Consider the following 17,140-nt stretch of genomic DNA (forward strand, 5'->3'; position numbering starts at 1 on the left):
TTTAGAACCTGTCAAATCAGATAAGTAAAGCTATGGGGCTACTTCCTGAAACTACAGTGTTAGTGTCTTAAAAACACAAGCTTAACCCTGTCATTTAAGAAGACAACCCTTTCACAGCAACTTAAACACAGAATAAAAATGTAACTTACTTGACAGCTTTTGACAAAAAATATGTAGAAAGAAACAAAACTATTGAGTTTCTGTATTAACCAAGACTAATCTGATAGATATTTCATAACATGTCTTGAAATTAATAAAAATTAGAGGCACTGGCACATGTATTCTGCTATTTGTGGCAAATGTATTCTCACTTCTCTGTAGTAGAAGATCTGATCTCTATATCAAGATCAGAGAAATAAATTTTCAGGATTTTATTTCCACAGGAAAAAGGGTAAGGCAGAGCACAGAAAAAGACAGCTGTATTCTACTCTTCTTTTATAGTAAAAATAAAAGAGAAATGCTTTAAAGTCTGTTTCATGTTGGTACAATTTGAAAATATGCTTTTTGTATTTATTTATTTTTTTGGATTCATACCATAAGTGAACTTTGGATACTAACAGACTCAGACTTCAGATTCAGAAATTTATTATGACAAGAGCAGATTTTAACTATGCAGTAATGCTGCTAGCAAGTTTCCCACAAGAAATTGGGAATTGCCTCCCAAGACAGTACAAGCAAACTGTCAGCAATTTGAAAACACTAGCATTAGTGGTCATAAGCATACTCTATTCATATTTTTTATAAATTGAATAAATCTCATCGTCAGCTGTATGCAACAGCAATTGGTTCAGAACACCATCTGTAGTCAGACACCGCTTTATAAAAGACAACCCTGACAACAGATATTGATAGCTTCACATATATTTAGGAATAAACAACGAGAATAAGTTATTCCATACCAAGAAGTCATCTTCTGGGAGAGCTGAAATAAATGCCGGTTCAATGGCTTGAAGAAAATCAAAACCTTGAGTTGCCCACCTATCTCAAAGAAAGGAAAAAAAAAAAAAAAAGGAAAGAAAAAGAAAGAAAATTAGGTACTCTTTAACTAAAGCCACAGTTAGAATTTCAACATCATAGAATATTGAATGACAGTTACTTATTTTTCCTCTTGCAGGTTTAAAAAAAATCTTTGTAAGAAAATGGATTAATATATAAAAGATAATGTATTTAACTTGCTGACTTATATGCAGATAAAACATGATTTTAGCAAGGACACTGTCAAATAAAGCAAGTAGACCATGCTTTATTTCTCAGCCCCTGAATATTGATGTATGTACTATCTTCAGGAACAGTATCATCAATTCACTCAAAGCCAAACCACAATGTTCCCTGCCTAAATTCTCATTTGTGAAACAAGATGAAAAGAGTACTGATGATTTCATAAGCATCTGATCAGCAAGAACTGGGCATCTGTGTTTTCAGAGCCTAGACTGGTAAAACAGAACAAATCAGTAACTTGGCTAGAATGAGATGTGTCTTTAGCCACCTCCCCTTATCCACCAACACTGTTTCCTTCTAGACCTACTAAAATTAGCAGCTGCAATCTACAAAATGCAAGTAAATCATCACACCAGTCTAACTAGTGTAGCCACACATGCTTCAGACTACCCACTCTTTCCTCCTCTTCTTTCCGCAAGCAAAACAAATAACCTCCAAGAAAGATTGATCAGGACTACTCTTTAAGGGGGAAAAAAAAAAAACACATCAATGTCGTGTTGTAATCTGCTAACACAGGTCAATATAAGGCGTCTATTTTATAATACAATGGAATTCTATAAAAGTTCTGACATACCAGCTGCAAAATACTGCAAAACCACCAAAATAAATCAAGCTATGGTACCATTTTTCTTGGGCAATTGTCCCAGTCTCTCTGTTTCCATCCTCAAAATAATGTAAACACTCTTTTTTTTTCCCTCCCCACTAGCGTCCAGCAATAGAGTTTCCCATTAGTATCCTAGCACTGACTGTAAGCACAATTTGAGAGACCACTGGGCCCAACAACTGTCTCAACAGACTGAGGAAACACACATTCTGATATTTATAATGTAGTTCTAGTTACAAAACTAACTACAGTTTCATGCCATTCAAAGCAGAAAATACTGCTTTTCAACTTCTTCATTTCCTGAAGTGAGGTTACATATAAATTAAAAAAGAGGCTTTGAAATAAACCTGGGAAAAGGAGTTATTTGCAAGCGCGAGTACTTCAGACTGCAACAATAACCATCCATAAATACAAAGGCTGAATTCTATTATTTACACGCAATCATAAATCCGGAGAATTTTCACCAGAGTGGAAACTTCTTCCTCATCTGTGTGCCATATTTTCAGAAGAGACTAACAGAAAGGACGCGTACAGGAGGCTAAGGTTTCTATATGGACAATTTCTGCAACCAGCACAACACTCCTTTCTCTCTGCAATACTCAGAGAATGACTGTTGCATATTCATCAATTTTTATTGACTCCTGGTCACATACTACTTTTGTCCTGAGCTAATGACCCCCTTATCTAGTCTCTGAATTGTTTGAGTCCAATGACCTCCACTTTTTCTTCCCATCTTTTGTCAGCTAACATGAGGCAAGATGTTCAGCAGAAAACTGCAAAGCAGCTGCGGGGTTCATTTGGCTTTATGAATTTACAGTTCAAATCACTTTCAAAACTCAAGAGACAGAAGCAGCAATAGTTCCTAAGAACTACTTCTAAACAAATAAGCACTGTTCACAGCAGGAGAAGTCCTGTACAGCATTTAGAAGTAACACAAACAACTATGGCATTATCAAGTTTGCTGTTACCTGGGTCGAGTGCCTCGGCCGCTCTCACATTTTGTTAGCACATAATTCATCCATTTTCTGGCAAAGCTGATGTACTTGTCTCCAATTTTCTGCCTGAATTCTCCAGACATTAGACGAACAACTTCTTTATGGTACTGTATGAAATTAAAGATTACTTTTCACATAATAATGGCAAGATTAAAAGTATCACCATACCCACTGGAATATTTTCAGGGTAACAAAACTGCAGTATGATAACAATCACATCCTCTTCTTAAACAAAGTAATTTTATGCAAACAGTAGCATATGTATAGAAAGAAATGCAAAAGTATGACACAAAATGTGTTATAGTGAGAAGTAGCACTTGAGCCATATTGTAATTGTTGTGCGCATATGGGCATATGCTTATGTTAAACAGGTTACACAGCATTTAAGAAACATCCCACATGAATATTTTGTTCCATACTCAGAGATTGAACTCATAGTAGTGTTTATTTTTCGTTATATTTCAAGTAAGCTAGGGGAAAAGGGATTTGTATGTGTTCATTAAAAAAACAGCTGTTTTTAAGAAGACTATCTCTATTAGTATGTTAGTGTACTATACCACAAACAAACAAAATCTTACAAAGGTCACAGGAGTCAAATAATGAAACATACTAAATGCAGCTGAATATGACATTTTCTCATCAGCACTGTAGGGAAGACACTCAAAACCTATATTCACTGCACCAAAGAACCACCATAAACTTTGAAAGAAAGGCTCTAATTTAAGTTTTATACTACTCTAGATTGAAAAACAGCAAGATGAGTTACACAGTGACATTCAATACCTAATGATATACCTAATTTCATCTAAAATGTAGACAGGTAGCAGAGCCTGCAAGGCTACACTTGAATTTAGCAAGTTATTAAAGCTTTTTTTTACAGTTTCAGATGGCTAATTGGAGTCTGAACGTAATAGATCTCTTCCTTTACAATCTTTTTCACACAACATTTCTCTCACAACTCGTATTTTTAAAACGTTCTGCTAGAATTCTTCCTATTTCCACAGAGTTAATTACCTTATTTGCACCACTGCAAAGACAGAAACTTCAACTGGTTCCTTTACAAATCCACAAAACAAATAATTAACTTTTTGTTTCCTTACCTCAAATCCAAAATTATAACCCTGAATCATGGCTTCCCGGTAGTACTGCTGCAAAGTGGCAGATTCGGATTCATCAACTTCAGCATCGAACTCAGATGTGAACATATGATCAACTCTGTCAATGGCACTGCTTATCTTATTGCATAGCTGCAATGCATCATTCTGAACAACAAAAAGGGATGGGGGGACATCAATTTATTATTTATATTCTATATCTGAATAGGATTGAGGCAAACATTAATCTGATAATTGCATTATATTAAATGTAAACACATTTTAATGTCATCACAATTCCTTCAGTCCCAGAAAAAACAAATACTTTCCAGCACTTGCACTAAGGAAGTCTTATCATTAATGGAAGCTCTGCAATTCAGTTTGTTTGTGTGAGATGAATTTTAAAAACAAAGAAAGCAAATAAAAAAAAAAAAAAAGAAGAAAGAAATGAGAAAATGTGTTTTTCTATCTGTAACGTGACCGAGCCTTTGGCAGCATTTTCACCCTGCTACGTGGGCAGAGCCTCTATTGAACTTAGGAGAAAATGCAGGGCCCTAATATTGCAACTTCGACAGATTAACTTTTTTTCTTTTCTGGATCCTTCAAACAAACAAACAAACAAACAAACAAACAATTTAATAAAAAAGACAGACAGAGACCTGTTCACTTGCACATCACATGCAGTCATCCTCTCCAAATACGGAAAAAAGTTATTCCTTACAGATCATGTATTTTGAATTTATTTCTTACCACATCAATCACTTTCTTTCAATTCAATAATCCTACCATATGAAGATGTATTTATTCTGTTGCTATTAACATTTCTATCACATTACAGACTTGTTTCCCACTTAACTAGCATAAAAAATATTATACCAACATTCCTCAAAAATACAATCCTAAATCCTTTCCAATAACAATGAAAATTGTACTGATAATAAATTCCAATGAGGTTGCAGAAATTACAGTTGCAGAATGTTATCAGCATTGCAATCTAGTCTCTGTACATTTCTATTCATCAGTGACTGAAATAAAATCAATTTTTACTGAGAAAATCTGGAAAACTGCTTACCTTTAGCTGTTGCAGAGCTTTGGCAATGACTGGTTGGCTGGATGTCTGTTCCTGGTGCAGTGATACGAGCCCTTCAATAGACTGTTGGAAAGCTTTTCGCTGACTCACAAGGTGGGCAGACTGAATGACTACGAGGAGGAGGTTGTCAACCTAGTAATACAAGATACCACTAGTTCTTACATACACAACTTTCTCCATAAAAACGTGTCCCGTATTGGCAAATTCCAATTTGTTATTTTGGTAACTCTAATGTATTAATGGCCTCTCTCTTTGCTATTCATGTAAACCTTAATTCACACAGAAAAGCTTGATGCTGGCAACAGAACTTGATAAATACTCATCTTACTAAGCAGTGAGATCTATAAAGGCAAATGCCACAGCAAGTTTTCAAGGGGAACATACTACTATTGATTTCTGGAAAGGTGATTACATTTTTGAAATTTTGGAAACATCGTATTATAAATTATCTTCAAAATAGTTATGCACAGCCAGTATCTAAGAAAAATAATTACACTTTCTCCAAGCAGGTGGAGGTAATAATCATCATAAATAAAGTGGGTTTATCCAACTAAGGTTTTGTTTTCAGAACAAAAAGCTATTATGGAAAATTGAAAACCATAGATTTACCACATGGTCTTTGCTAAAATGTTGAAAATTATTAAAATGTAAATGTAAGAGCATGTTTTGAAAACCAGAGCTGTGATATTGCAGAAGTTTGTAGAAGTACCCAGAATAACAGATGGTGCTTCTTTTGCTGTGGCAGTATGGTTTGTACCCTACGCTGACAATTTCAAATTACAGAAAAGGCAGCTGAAACATGTTACTCACAAAATAAGGCCCATTTCATCCTGATTTTTAGTGTCTCCCCACCAAACAATATTTTCATACTCAGAATTTATTAAATGTTGATGGGATACTTCTATTTTATGAATGTTTTTTAAATAACAAATTGCATTTTCTCTAGTTTGCAATCAGAGCATGCTACTTAAAATACAGAACATAACCTTTCTGAAGAAATTTTTACCTCCTAACTTTGCAGTATAGAATTTAAAAAAAATAATAATAATCAATGTTATATATACACACACATAACACATCCACAATATATTATCTGCATTTATATGTGTCAGATGGGATACCATTTGCAAACCACATTCCATCTTATGCTGGTTTTGTTTTCTGCATGAAATGTTAACTTTAATAGAAGTACAATGAAATTCTAAAACTTAATCAGAAGCTTTTTTGTGGTGGTGAGTATTGTTGTGGTTGTTTGTTTTTCTTTTTGTTTCTTTGTTTTCTAACTTGTTCAGTCTGGACAACAGACAAACAAGAAACAACATGTTTGCATGTAACAATCAGTGGTGTATGTATATACAGCAGTGATTTTTTCAACTGCCTATAGTTGTAGGAGCCCTCAGAACATCAGAGGCCAGGCACAGTGATATGGAAAGTCACTCTGTTGGTGGACAGTAGAGCCCATTTATGGTAGGGATCTAAGGAACTGCGTGACATACCAAAAGGAAAATTCACTTGGCTTAACATAAGGGCATGAGAACAGGATGGGCAGGGAGTTGCAGCTGGCTCAGATACTTGAGCACAACAGAACTACTGGCAGGAACTCCTGTTGGCTTGCGATGAAGGAAAGTATGACTGAAATATTCCTTCCTGAAGAACTGCTGAACATCCAGAAGCTCCACAGAAACTTTACTTTAAATGCCACTATTTATCCAAGATTGAAAGTAATCTATTTCATGTCTCACTGTGTGGAAGGCACACAACAGCCATACATTGTTGAAGATTGGTGAGTTCTTAAAAAATGAAGTGATTAAGTCTAACCCATCTTTGTGATACTGAACTAGATATATTAAATAGTTCTTTATTACAAAAATCCACCCCTGAAACATTGCAGAGATTAACCCTGTGAAGAAATGTTAAATCCAATGAATTTACTACTTGGACTAACACAGCTAAGAATCATTCCTATGCTTTAATTTAATTTATTACCTACAAAAGGAAACATGCCTCACTTAAATTACTGTGGTAATCTGAAAGGAGAAGCATTCACAGTGTGGAAAAATCACATAAGCAGGGGAAAAAAAAAAGAGAGAGAAAAACCACCTGTATGCTTCGCAGTGTATCAACAGTTTCCACTTGTGGCACTACTTTGACTGGCTGGCCCTCCCATGCACTCCAGCTGTCATCTAACTCATGGTCTTTGTCACTGTACTTGGTCATTAGTAAATAGGCCTCATATGCAACCTCATCAGAATCCTTTGAGCAATCCTTTCCAGCAGCTGCATTTAGGAGCTGCAAAATCACAGATTTTTCCCCTGCAATATTGTTTGGGACGAATACTTGTAAATTTTCAAGTCCAGGGATTTGTACCTGTAGAAGAAAATAAAATGATACTGAGAGCTAATTTCACTTTCTCCTGAGATACATAAAATATCTATGTGTTATCTCAGTTAAACAACAAGAAGAGTTTTCATCTTAAGTAGCTGTACAATATACATATTTAAACAACATTTTTAACCAAGTCAGGGATCAGAATTAGACTGTGAAAACAGCAAAATAGTTGATATGTGATCTCTGACCCTGTGATCTGTCATTAGGTAACTGACTTAGAGTGAAGTTTATTTCCCTCTTTTCAGAGTTGGATGCCATCAAGTTAAAACAGAACAATGCGTCAACATTTCTACCAATAGGGAGACATATTTAATAATTAAGACCAGTGTTATCCATAGGGCAAAATAAAAACTGTAAAGTCATTAATAAAATCTAAAATTGTTTCCAAAACTAACAAGCATTTGATTGAAAAGCTTGTTAAAAAAATCAACTCCATACATGTTAGAAGGCCAATATATGAAATGCTGATCATCAAAGTGATGATCTCAAAAATTCTTTTTGAGACATGAAAAAAAGGGGAGAGGTAACACATAAAAACAGATCAACATTACAAGAGATTATTTAACCCATTTGCTCACACAGTTTTTTCAAACTCAAGATTCAACTTTTTCTGCAAAAATGTACATATGAAGTATGATACTGCCTTTAACAAAATCCATTATCATTTATGAAAGCAGAAAAGAGTGCTAGGTAAAAGTATTTTTTAAAAGTAAACATAAACTGGAAATTTCCCTGACTATTCTCCCCCTCTTAATTTACAGACTAGGGTCCTGCTAAGCCAGACTTTTTTAAAAAAACAGTTTATGTTGGAAGGGACCTCTGGAGGTCACCTGGTCCAAAACACTTTTATCCATGTATTTAACTGCCCTTGATGTGCGTCTCTCCCACGAGCTTGTCTATCTTCCATCAAAGCAATATCCACTTTTAGCTATCACTTATCCAACAGAAATTTTACCGTGCAAAAGTTAGTAGATTAGTACCCAGTTGAGAATTACGTATTTTAAATGTATGTAAGGACAAAAAAGTACAACAGATCCAAATAAATTTAACCCATTGAAGCAGTTGATTTATTTAAATTCAAACTATAAGGACCAGTTGACCTGTCTTTATTATTGTTTAGACCAGTCTTTATTATAGTATAGACCAGTTTCAATAAGGCGTGAAACTGTATGTGTATGAATTTATGGTGCTGTAAATATCAGGCAGCAATGCACAACAGATTTAACTTAACTTTGCTATGCAACAGTTTTCTAGCAACAGTTACTTGCATTCAGAGGCATTTGGATAATGCCTTCAATAATCTGCTTTAGCTTCTGGTTAGCCCTGAAGTGGATAGGCAGTTGGACTCAACAATCTTTGAAGGTCCCTTCCAACTGAACTATTCTATTCCGTTCATCTGGGACACAGCACAGACACTGCATTTCTCACATTCTTAGCACTCTCATGCAAGCTAGCTAGAGCAGAGCTCCATTATAATACTGTTGCTTTATAAAAACTACAGACTAACATTCTTACACACACGATCACATGCAAAGAAAGTAATTCTACTGACACAATTCAGTATGAAATGCATGACATTCAAAATGTTGAGATATAGATGCCACATGAAAAAGTTGAAAGTATGTATATAAATATCCTTTGATTTTTGCTTAGCATCCCCACTCGAATTTCATGGCTCTCAACTGAATTTACCTTCACATACTCTTTTGTTTTCAGAGCGTTGAGTAGATCTCGGACAGGGGCTGACAATGCAAACTCTGCTGCTATTTCAAGGTCCTAAAAGCAACAACAAAACGAAAGAATATCCTTTAAACTGCATTTATTTTAAGCATATAAATAAAAGTGAATATCAGGAAGGTACATGAAACCCTGACATTTACGTACCTTCCTCAGCATTTTAGCAAATCCAAGAGCTTTGGAGGCCCTCTCTCTAGCCTCATGAAACAGTTCTTTGAGTGCTCGGCTGGTCTCTATAACAGACCTCCTGCAATATTAATAGAAACGATGTGACGATGTATTAATAATTCATGTTACATTTACATAACTATTAGAAGATAAGAAGTTTTTATACATATATCAATAGAAAGAGCATAGGAAAAATAAGCAGCTAGCTGAAATCAATTGAGCTTTTGCAGGCACATTTTTGATATGGATATTAAAATAGAATTTAAAGGACATTAGATAAACAATTTCTGATACCCTGAATTAAAAGAAGGTTATTAGGTTTCAAGTGCACAAAATAATGATTCGTTATTACTACATACAGAAATATCAGCAAAAAAGTCCACGAAGTCTTGCGTTTACTAAATTTTCATTCTAAGAATTAAAATGCAGTAAGTACCTGTCAGGGGTAAAGAAACACAAGTAAGTGTGCTTATTATTATTAAGCCAAAGGGCTTAATACCTTATTTCATCTGATGCAGTACTGTCATCGGCACTGGCCCAAAATTCATCACAACTGTCTTGTAGTCCAGAATCTAAAAATATTCCTGTAGATTTCAGCAGCATTCCTGCAATATCACTGTAGCAACAGAAATGGTGGAACTTCAGTCTTATTCAGGTAGCACAGCACCTTAAATTTCTTCCTACTCTGTCCAAGGCAAGAGAGCCGTGTTGCCAAGTCCGCCTGCAGAAACAAGCAGCATCTTGGGGGCCCCTCAGTTAATCTACGTGCACAGGGCTAGCAGGAACAGGCACTTTCCACAGAAGTAGTCATTCCGGTCATAGACAGAGTAAGAGCAATCTGCACGTATTGGATCCTACAGTTACAGTCATTGTAATATTCCAATAGTTCTCAGAAAGACTATCAACTGCTCACTAGGGCCTCAAGAAGCCCAGTCTGGGAACCCTGAACAATTACTGACGTCAAGAAATATCTGGTATAAATCAGCATCATAAGCAGAGTAATTAAAACCTACCAGAATAGTTTTCCAGCTTGAGCTTCTCCTCCTCTTATATAAGGAGTTATTTCTTTGGTGAAATTCCATTCTTCCTCTAGGAGATTTTTTAAACTATGAGACGCTTGAGGTAACTGCTGTAGCATTTGGATCCAGCTTCGCATATAATCAAAGTAAACCTGCATACGGAAAGGGACAATTTAGACAGAAATTGTTACTCAACATGTAACTAAGAATGACAACTCCTCAAATCAAGGAGCAATCTTAATATCATACAATTAGTAGAGAACATCTCTAGATTTTTGGTTTGCTGTGACTGAAAATGGGCTACATGTTTCCACATAGAGGGTGCAATTTATGACTCAGGAAATAAAAGATGCTACTGAAATATTTAGTAACATGTACTCTCCACATTACTTTTCTGAAATACCTTGCTTGCTGTGCTGCAATTCACCATCATATTGGTGAATACACACTGTGGCTAGAGTTATTTAAAGCAGAACTGCTGTAAAACATTTTCTAAATCTTTTATTAACTGAAAAACTCCTAAAAATTTTATTTGAACGTACCCTCCTGGGTATGGATAAGTGCAGTGAACAGGCCTATAAGATTCTACATTATACCTTGTATCCATTTATATCAAGTCTTACCTCTCGCCTTTATTTCATTATTATTTTAAACCAACATAAAAATCCCATTAAATACAATTCTTCTTCAAACATATGCCCTCAGGCATAGCAATGAATGCAAAAAAAAAAAATAAATAATAACATTAGCAGCTATTTAATCGTATATTTTAGTTGGATAATCCATAATATCAACAAATGTTCCTCATTAGAAGCTGATAAAACTTCCTATTTATTTCAGTTATTTTCAGATCACAGTGTTATAATGCCAAGATAAGGAAAACCTTAAAACTTTACTCTGGGTTAGGTAGGGACTGTGTTTTTCTCAGTCTGTAGCTTCATTCCTGATTTTATTTAATTCTTCTTTCACTCCTAGCCCAGCTTCGTCTTCCTTAGATACTGTGCCTGCCTATACCAGAAGCACACAAAGAAATACAAAGACTAAGTTCTGTGTGCCCCCTCCTAGACCTCATTAACCCAATCTTAGCCTTCTGATCTCCTTCAAGTTTTCCCTATCCCTGTGTTCAGTTCAGATCTTTGCAGCCCTCTTTGCCCAGTTCTCCCAGTCTTCTGAAAATCTTGACCACTGGCAACCCCTTGTTCTCCACTGGGGCTGCCACTACAATAAACTGCAACTCTGAGTAGGCACAAACTGGTTCTTAGAGGTCTGATAAAATCATTCTAACTTACACAGTCCTGCCACCATCTCTTTCAGAACTTACGAAAAGTGAGATCCTTATACAATTATAACTGACATCAAAGTTCAAGCTCTTGCCTCACAGCACAAAAACACTACAGCTGCCTCACAAAATAGGTGAGGAACTTCAAAACAGACAAGGTGAATCATTTTCCTTTTACCTTGCCAGGTCATTTCTGCTGGAAGCTTCTACAAATTTCAGATGGAGATAAAGGCAGACATGCTGCATAAGAACCTTTAGGTAAAGTAGTGTATTTTTACCATTATAGGCAACAAAAACCACATAACAGGAAAATCTATGCATCCTCAACAAAGATGGTACCAAAAGCTCTGCCTATAAAACACTAATAATAAAGTACTGAGGTAAATCTTGTTCTTTGGTTTTGTTTTCCACAGAACAGTGAGGACTAAACTCAGACAACTCATAAAAAAATAAAAATCAGTCACATACAAGGGAACAATAAATTAAATTTACTTGGGAGGAAGCTTTCATTTGTTATTATTCAGAGGCCAAGCATTTATCTAGAAAATACTTCTTTGTGTTTAGCTTATTGCAATAATGAATACTCATTAAAAATAAGGCACTTTTCATGGATGAATGCAATACCAAAGTATTAAAACACAACGTTATTCAAACATCGCTTTTTTATTCGCTACTAAATTGCATTTTTTTATTCACTACAAAAAGGTTATTAAACACTTAAATATTTAATATGCAATTTACAGGTCTATCTGTGAAGCATTTTATTGTAAAAACGTGCTGTTTACAGATCTACTGTTCCACAGGCCTGTAAACAAAAAATTAGTATTGTCTTTGTAATGGTAACTTGTTTAAAATGACAATGGCTATTATATTCCAAGTCCATTAAAAGAGTAACAGTATGTTAATGTAGCACAACAGCAACAAAAAAATAGCAAGCCTTACATCCACCAGGAACAATAGGTTTCTACAAGCACTATTGTGACCAACACACTTACAGAACTAAAAATGCCTTCTCCTTTTTGAAGCTTACCATTAACATTTTATGCAGGTCCTCTTCGAAAGCATCAATGTTGCAATCAATCGTTTGCAAGTCATCTAACACCTCACGTAACATAAACTGGTAATATTGCTTCATTAGCAGGCCACCCTTCAGAACCTCTTTACACTCTCTCACTAGCTGCAAGAGAAAAATCCGAAAACTGCCATCAGTCAGGACACTACTCTTAAATTGTCCCTGGGATGTGAAAGTTTAATCTGTCAGACACTTTTGTCTTAGTTTATCACTAAGTAATTTCTAAAAGATTTTAGAAATCAATACAGTCACTCTGTACATCTCCAGGAGAGATCTGTATTAGTTTTCCAGGATTACCTAATTGCACGTACCAGTGGCACTGAGATGGGGGCAGACATTTCAGATTTTGTTCAACAAATGGGGCCACAACAGGCAACTTGTTGGACATTTTAACAGTTCAGAAGTGGGGCAAGCGGCCTCACAACCACAAAATCCAACTTAAAACAGAAGCAAGTCAGGAATAACACACAGTGTGTATTTGACAGACACTTCAAGGCTTATGAGAAATATTTTACTACAGGAATTTCATTTTCAATCCATTGGTCCGGTGTCCACAACTCTAAAACCTGTATCTGAAAAACATTTGGCATTTCTTTTGCTGTTTCGCTGGAAAAGGCTAAAATCAGGCAACAGATCTTTTCATCAATAGAAGTGTTTGCTGTTGGCCAAACAGCTGTCAACCCTACCTGAAAGCTTACAGCTTTTTCAAGCAACAGGCACAACCACAAACAGAGGAAGACACAACACAACAGATTTCAAACCCACACTAACAAATGCCTTTTTCAGAAGCCCTCCCAGTGCTACGTGTGTATTCTTCTGAAATTATCATCAGTCTGCCACCCCCTGGCATATTCTCAGCACTGACTTCAGTAAATCAAGAGTCTGAGATCAAGAGAGGGAAGAGAGAGTTTCATTTGGGTGGTCAGGGGGAATGGAGTTAGTTGTTGGTTGGTTAACCTGATTTTTAAACTTTTGTAATGGCTGTCCTGGCAAAAGAAAATATCAGTATCTCAATGTATGAAAAAGCAAAACATCATGACAGCATTATTGATATGCCTAGAGTTCTTTGGGATCTTTTATAGGCCAAAATAAATTACACTGCATCCCCAGCAGGCAGGGGAAGCAAAGGTTGTTACTCTAAACTCTTTAACTCTAAACTCTTTAAGCTCTGGTCTAAGATTTGTCAATAGTTAATGGGAAAAAAAGGAGGAAAATAATTTATTGTAATGTGGAAATCTAAAAATTAGACATTTATATCCCTAATGTGTCATATACATAAAAATAAAAATGTATTCTTCGCTCTCCACTCAATCACATACAATGTACACAATGCTCATTTACTGTTTAATTTTGCGCTTGGATCTACTAAGGAAAACATAATTTTTTTCAAAGAATTTAAAATTGGTATCTAACTACTCATTATTCATAGAGACAGGACTTAGTAGTATTATCTGTCCACAACACTTTAGTATTGTATACTCTACAGATACTGGCAAAGTCTTCTAAACCCTGCAAAGAGTGTAATTTGTCTATTCAGAAATAAAATATTGTTAAAACATCACGAAAAAGAGTTTTTTTGTTTAAATAACATTGTCATACACTAAGGTGTAGTGTTATTGAACAAGAGAATATGGGATTTACAAGCAAACAAACAAAACCCTATAAAGCTACTTTTAAGTGTCAACTTTTGGAACAGAAACTCACAAGACAACTCACAAGTCAAAAATATGATCTGTAAGGAGCACACTACAGAATGTGCACCTCACTTAAGCTGAAAATATTAGAGCTGTTATTGGCTTCTTTGATGAGTCACTTTTCTTTAGGGAGTTTGTAGAGTAATTTCTTTTCTGCAGAGCAGATGGGGGTAGGTCACAGAGCCTCCAGAGTACTGTAGTTTAAAGTGAGCAAGTTTATAATACATTTTTTTTCTAAATATTTACCTGACCTATAAATTAGTTATCTGTCATACTTACAGTACGCTATAGTGCTTCTACTTACAAACTTAATGGGTCTTGAAGAAGAAGAAATGATGTAAATTGCATTTTTCTAGCACAGTATCCTACAATCTGGAACTAAAAAGCTTCTGTGCATTGACCCAATTTCTCCACTGACTTTTATAAGGAAGGATCTTTTGTGACATGGCAGCATCATCTATGGGATGATGCAAACCTTCAGAATATGCAAACCAGTGTTAAAAAAAGATAGATCTGATAGATATTTTACAGAAGATCATGGTGCTGTAAGGAACTTGATGCAGGTTTTAAGTGACAGAAAGTGTCTAATTTAACCACCTAACAGAAATAAAGCATATGCACATGCACACGCACACACCCCTCCACTTGCCAGCACAAATTCAGAACTGGTGAGAACCAACTTGAACTGATGAAGAACTATGTTGCCATCATGTAATGGCAAACTGTCAAAGACGACAGCTCTCTCAAAAACACAGACCAAGCAGGATCACAACAGCTATTGCTGAAAGTGAAAGACAAGATGGTTCAGAAAAGGGAAGTCAGTGATAAAGGGCAAGAGAAAAAGTATACTGCTGGAAGCATATAATCCGTGATGTTTTCCTTGTTCTGTATTAGCTGCATAACCTAAAGTGGTACTCAGCTTCCACCGTAGTAGACCAGAGTATCTCCAAGCCTGGCTTCTGTAACTCTGTAATATTCCGTGAACCTGCAGAACAAAACAGCCCCCTAGACTCCGTTTTGAGCCTGCTCAAGACTATATTCTTCAGGAAACAAATAGATCTATTTGTGAAATATGCTCTAAAGCTCCTTTGCCCGTTCAGAAATACTGCGTGGGAGAGGAAGCATTTGCTGAGTTCAATTCATTTTTTCAATGTAATTAGTGAGACACTATAAACCATCACAACAGTTTGTAAAAAATACATTGTTTTCCAGGAAGAAATCATCATTTTTGGACAATTCAAAGTCCGTAAATGTAATACAAGAAATACGGGCAAAAAAACATCCTCCGTCTCTAGGAAAAAAAAAAAAAAAAAAAAGGATATTGCACCTTACAACACAGTATACAAAACAATAAACTTGACCCTTAAGACTAAAATTGTAAGTCCCTTGCTAAAAGAGTTACCAGAAACTTATTTGGTTAGGACCATAAGGTACTATAACAATTGATTTTGGAGGACTGGATAACTGGAATGTGAAATCATACTCAGTCAGATAGCTTATTTTAAAAGTTTACTCTGAACGACCACCTGATGAAGCCAATTATACTTGCCAGGGAGATGACTTTAGATCAATACCATTTTTCAAAGTCTAGGCCAAGATATGCTAATACTGGCCGAACAGCCCTCCTTGTAACAGGTAACTATCAGAAAAAAGTCCTCACAGAAAATTCTCAACCTGTGACAGGACTGACAATCTTGGTAACTACCCTTATAAGATCTGATATTTGTATACAAAAATATGTTGGGAAACAAGATTGTTTTTCATTTTGTTTTTCTCCTTAGTCAACTTACACTATGAGCGCATTGCATACTGGCAGAGGTCTCACATTCACAAAGGAAAAAGCTCAACTCAAATGTAAAACAAATATTCAGACCTTTAATTCTGTCTTCTTAAAACTGGTTACTCTGCCTAGGAAAGCCATATAGAGGTAAATGTGCTGGACAAGGTTATATAGCTTATAATGCAAATGGAACAAACACTATTTACCTTCGCTGGCTGATAATTCTTTAATCACCAGTTTTGATTCCTGGAAGTCTAAATCAGAGAGGTATACATAACCAGTTGTTTACTATGCAAAAACCACAACTCTATATGAAATACAGACAATTTATTAAAAAAAAAAAAATCCGTATTTATGCATTGACAGTTCTTAAGCAAATCCTCTTTAAACAGGTGACCTTACTGTAATGAAAGAGACAAAGTAATTTCAAATAGAAAAAATAATAAGAAAAAACAAAACATTTGAAGCAAACCTGTTTAATACTCAAAAGAGATGGTTCCCCAGCAGGTCTTTGTTCCAACCTGAGCTTCAGACACTCGTGGATAACATTAAGCAGGACTCGGCAAAGGACCAAGAATGCAGGTTCAAAAGATGGTAAATCCATGGATTTCAGCTCTTCCCATGACACAGTGCTGCATTTTTGCTCACAGCAAGGTGGGGAATTTAATAACTGCACATAATCTGAACACAACATGGGATCTGGAAATTCTGAAAACTGTAACAAAAAATAGGTGTCATGAAAAGGATCCCCAAATTCTTTAAGATTTAAAGTCTGTTTAAAGTAGCATATACAAGAGCCTATTTTTAAAAGTTAAGATTTTATTACAGCTACCTATTAATTAACTGGTAAGTCAACCATAGAAGTTTCAATTCATTTAATTTTTTTTGGTGGTGGGTTTTTGATTAGTTTTATTGTTTTAAAGCTATTTATTTATTGATTGATTGATTGATTGATTGATTTGAGGATCACCAGGCTGAGGAAAACAATTATGGTCCCTTAGG

At 35.5% G+C, this 17,140-nt stretch overlaps 1 protein-coding gene across 1 annotated transcript in view; it reads right to left on the bottom strand.

Moving 5' to 3' along the window:
• Positions 1-17,140, bottom strand: part of MAP3K4 (mitogen-activated protein kinase kinase kinase 4) — a 72,251-nt gene that overhangs the window by 23,405 nt on the left and 31,706 nt on the right. The window contains 11 exon segments of the mRNA XM_032184124.1: positions 900-978; positions 2,791-2,924; positions 3,918-4,079; positions 4,984-5,133; positions 7,102-7,368; positions 9,082-9,165; positions 9,274-9,373; positions 9,794-9,910; positions 10,308-10,465; positions 12,623-12,769; positions 16,611-16,853. Coding sequence (XP_032040015.1) covers positions 900-978; positions 2,791-2,924; positions 3,918-4,079; positions 4,984-5,133; positions 7,102-7,368; positions 9,082-9,165; positions 9,274-9,373; positions 9,794-9,910; positions 10,308-10,465; positions 12,623-12,769; positions 16,611-16,853 — 1,641 coding nt within the window.

This window comes from Aythya fuligula, chromosome 3, assembly GCF_009819795.1.
Source record: "Aythya fuligula isolate bAytFul2 chromosome 3, bAytFul2.pri, whole genome shotgun sequence".
NCBI classification, from domain to species: Eukaryota; Metazoa; Chordata; class Aves; order Anseriformes; family Anatidae; genus Aythya; species Aythya fuligula.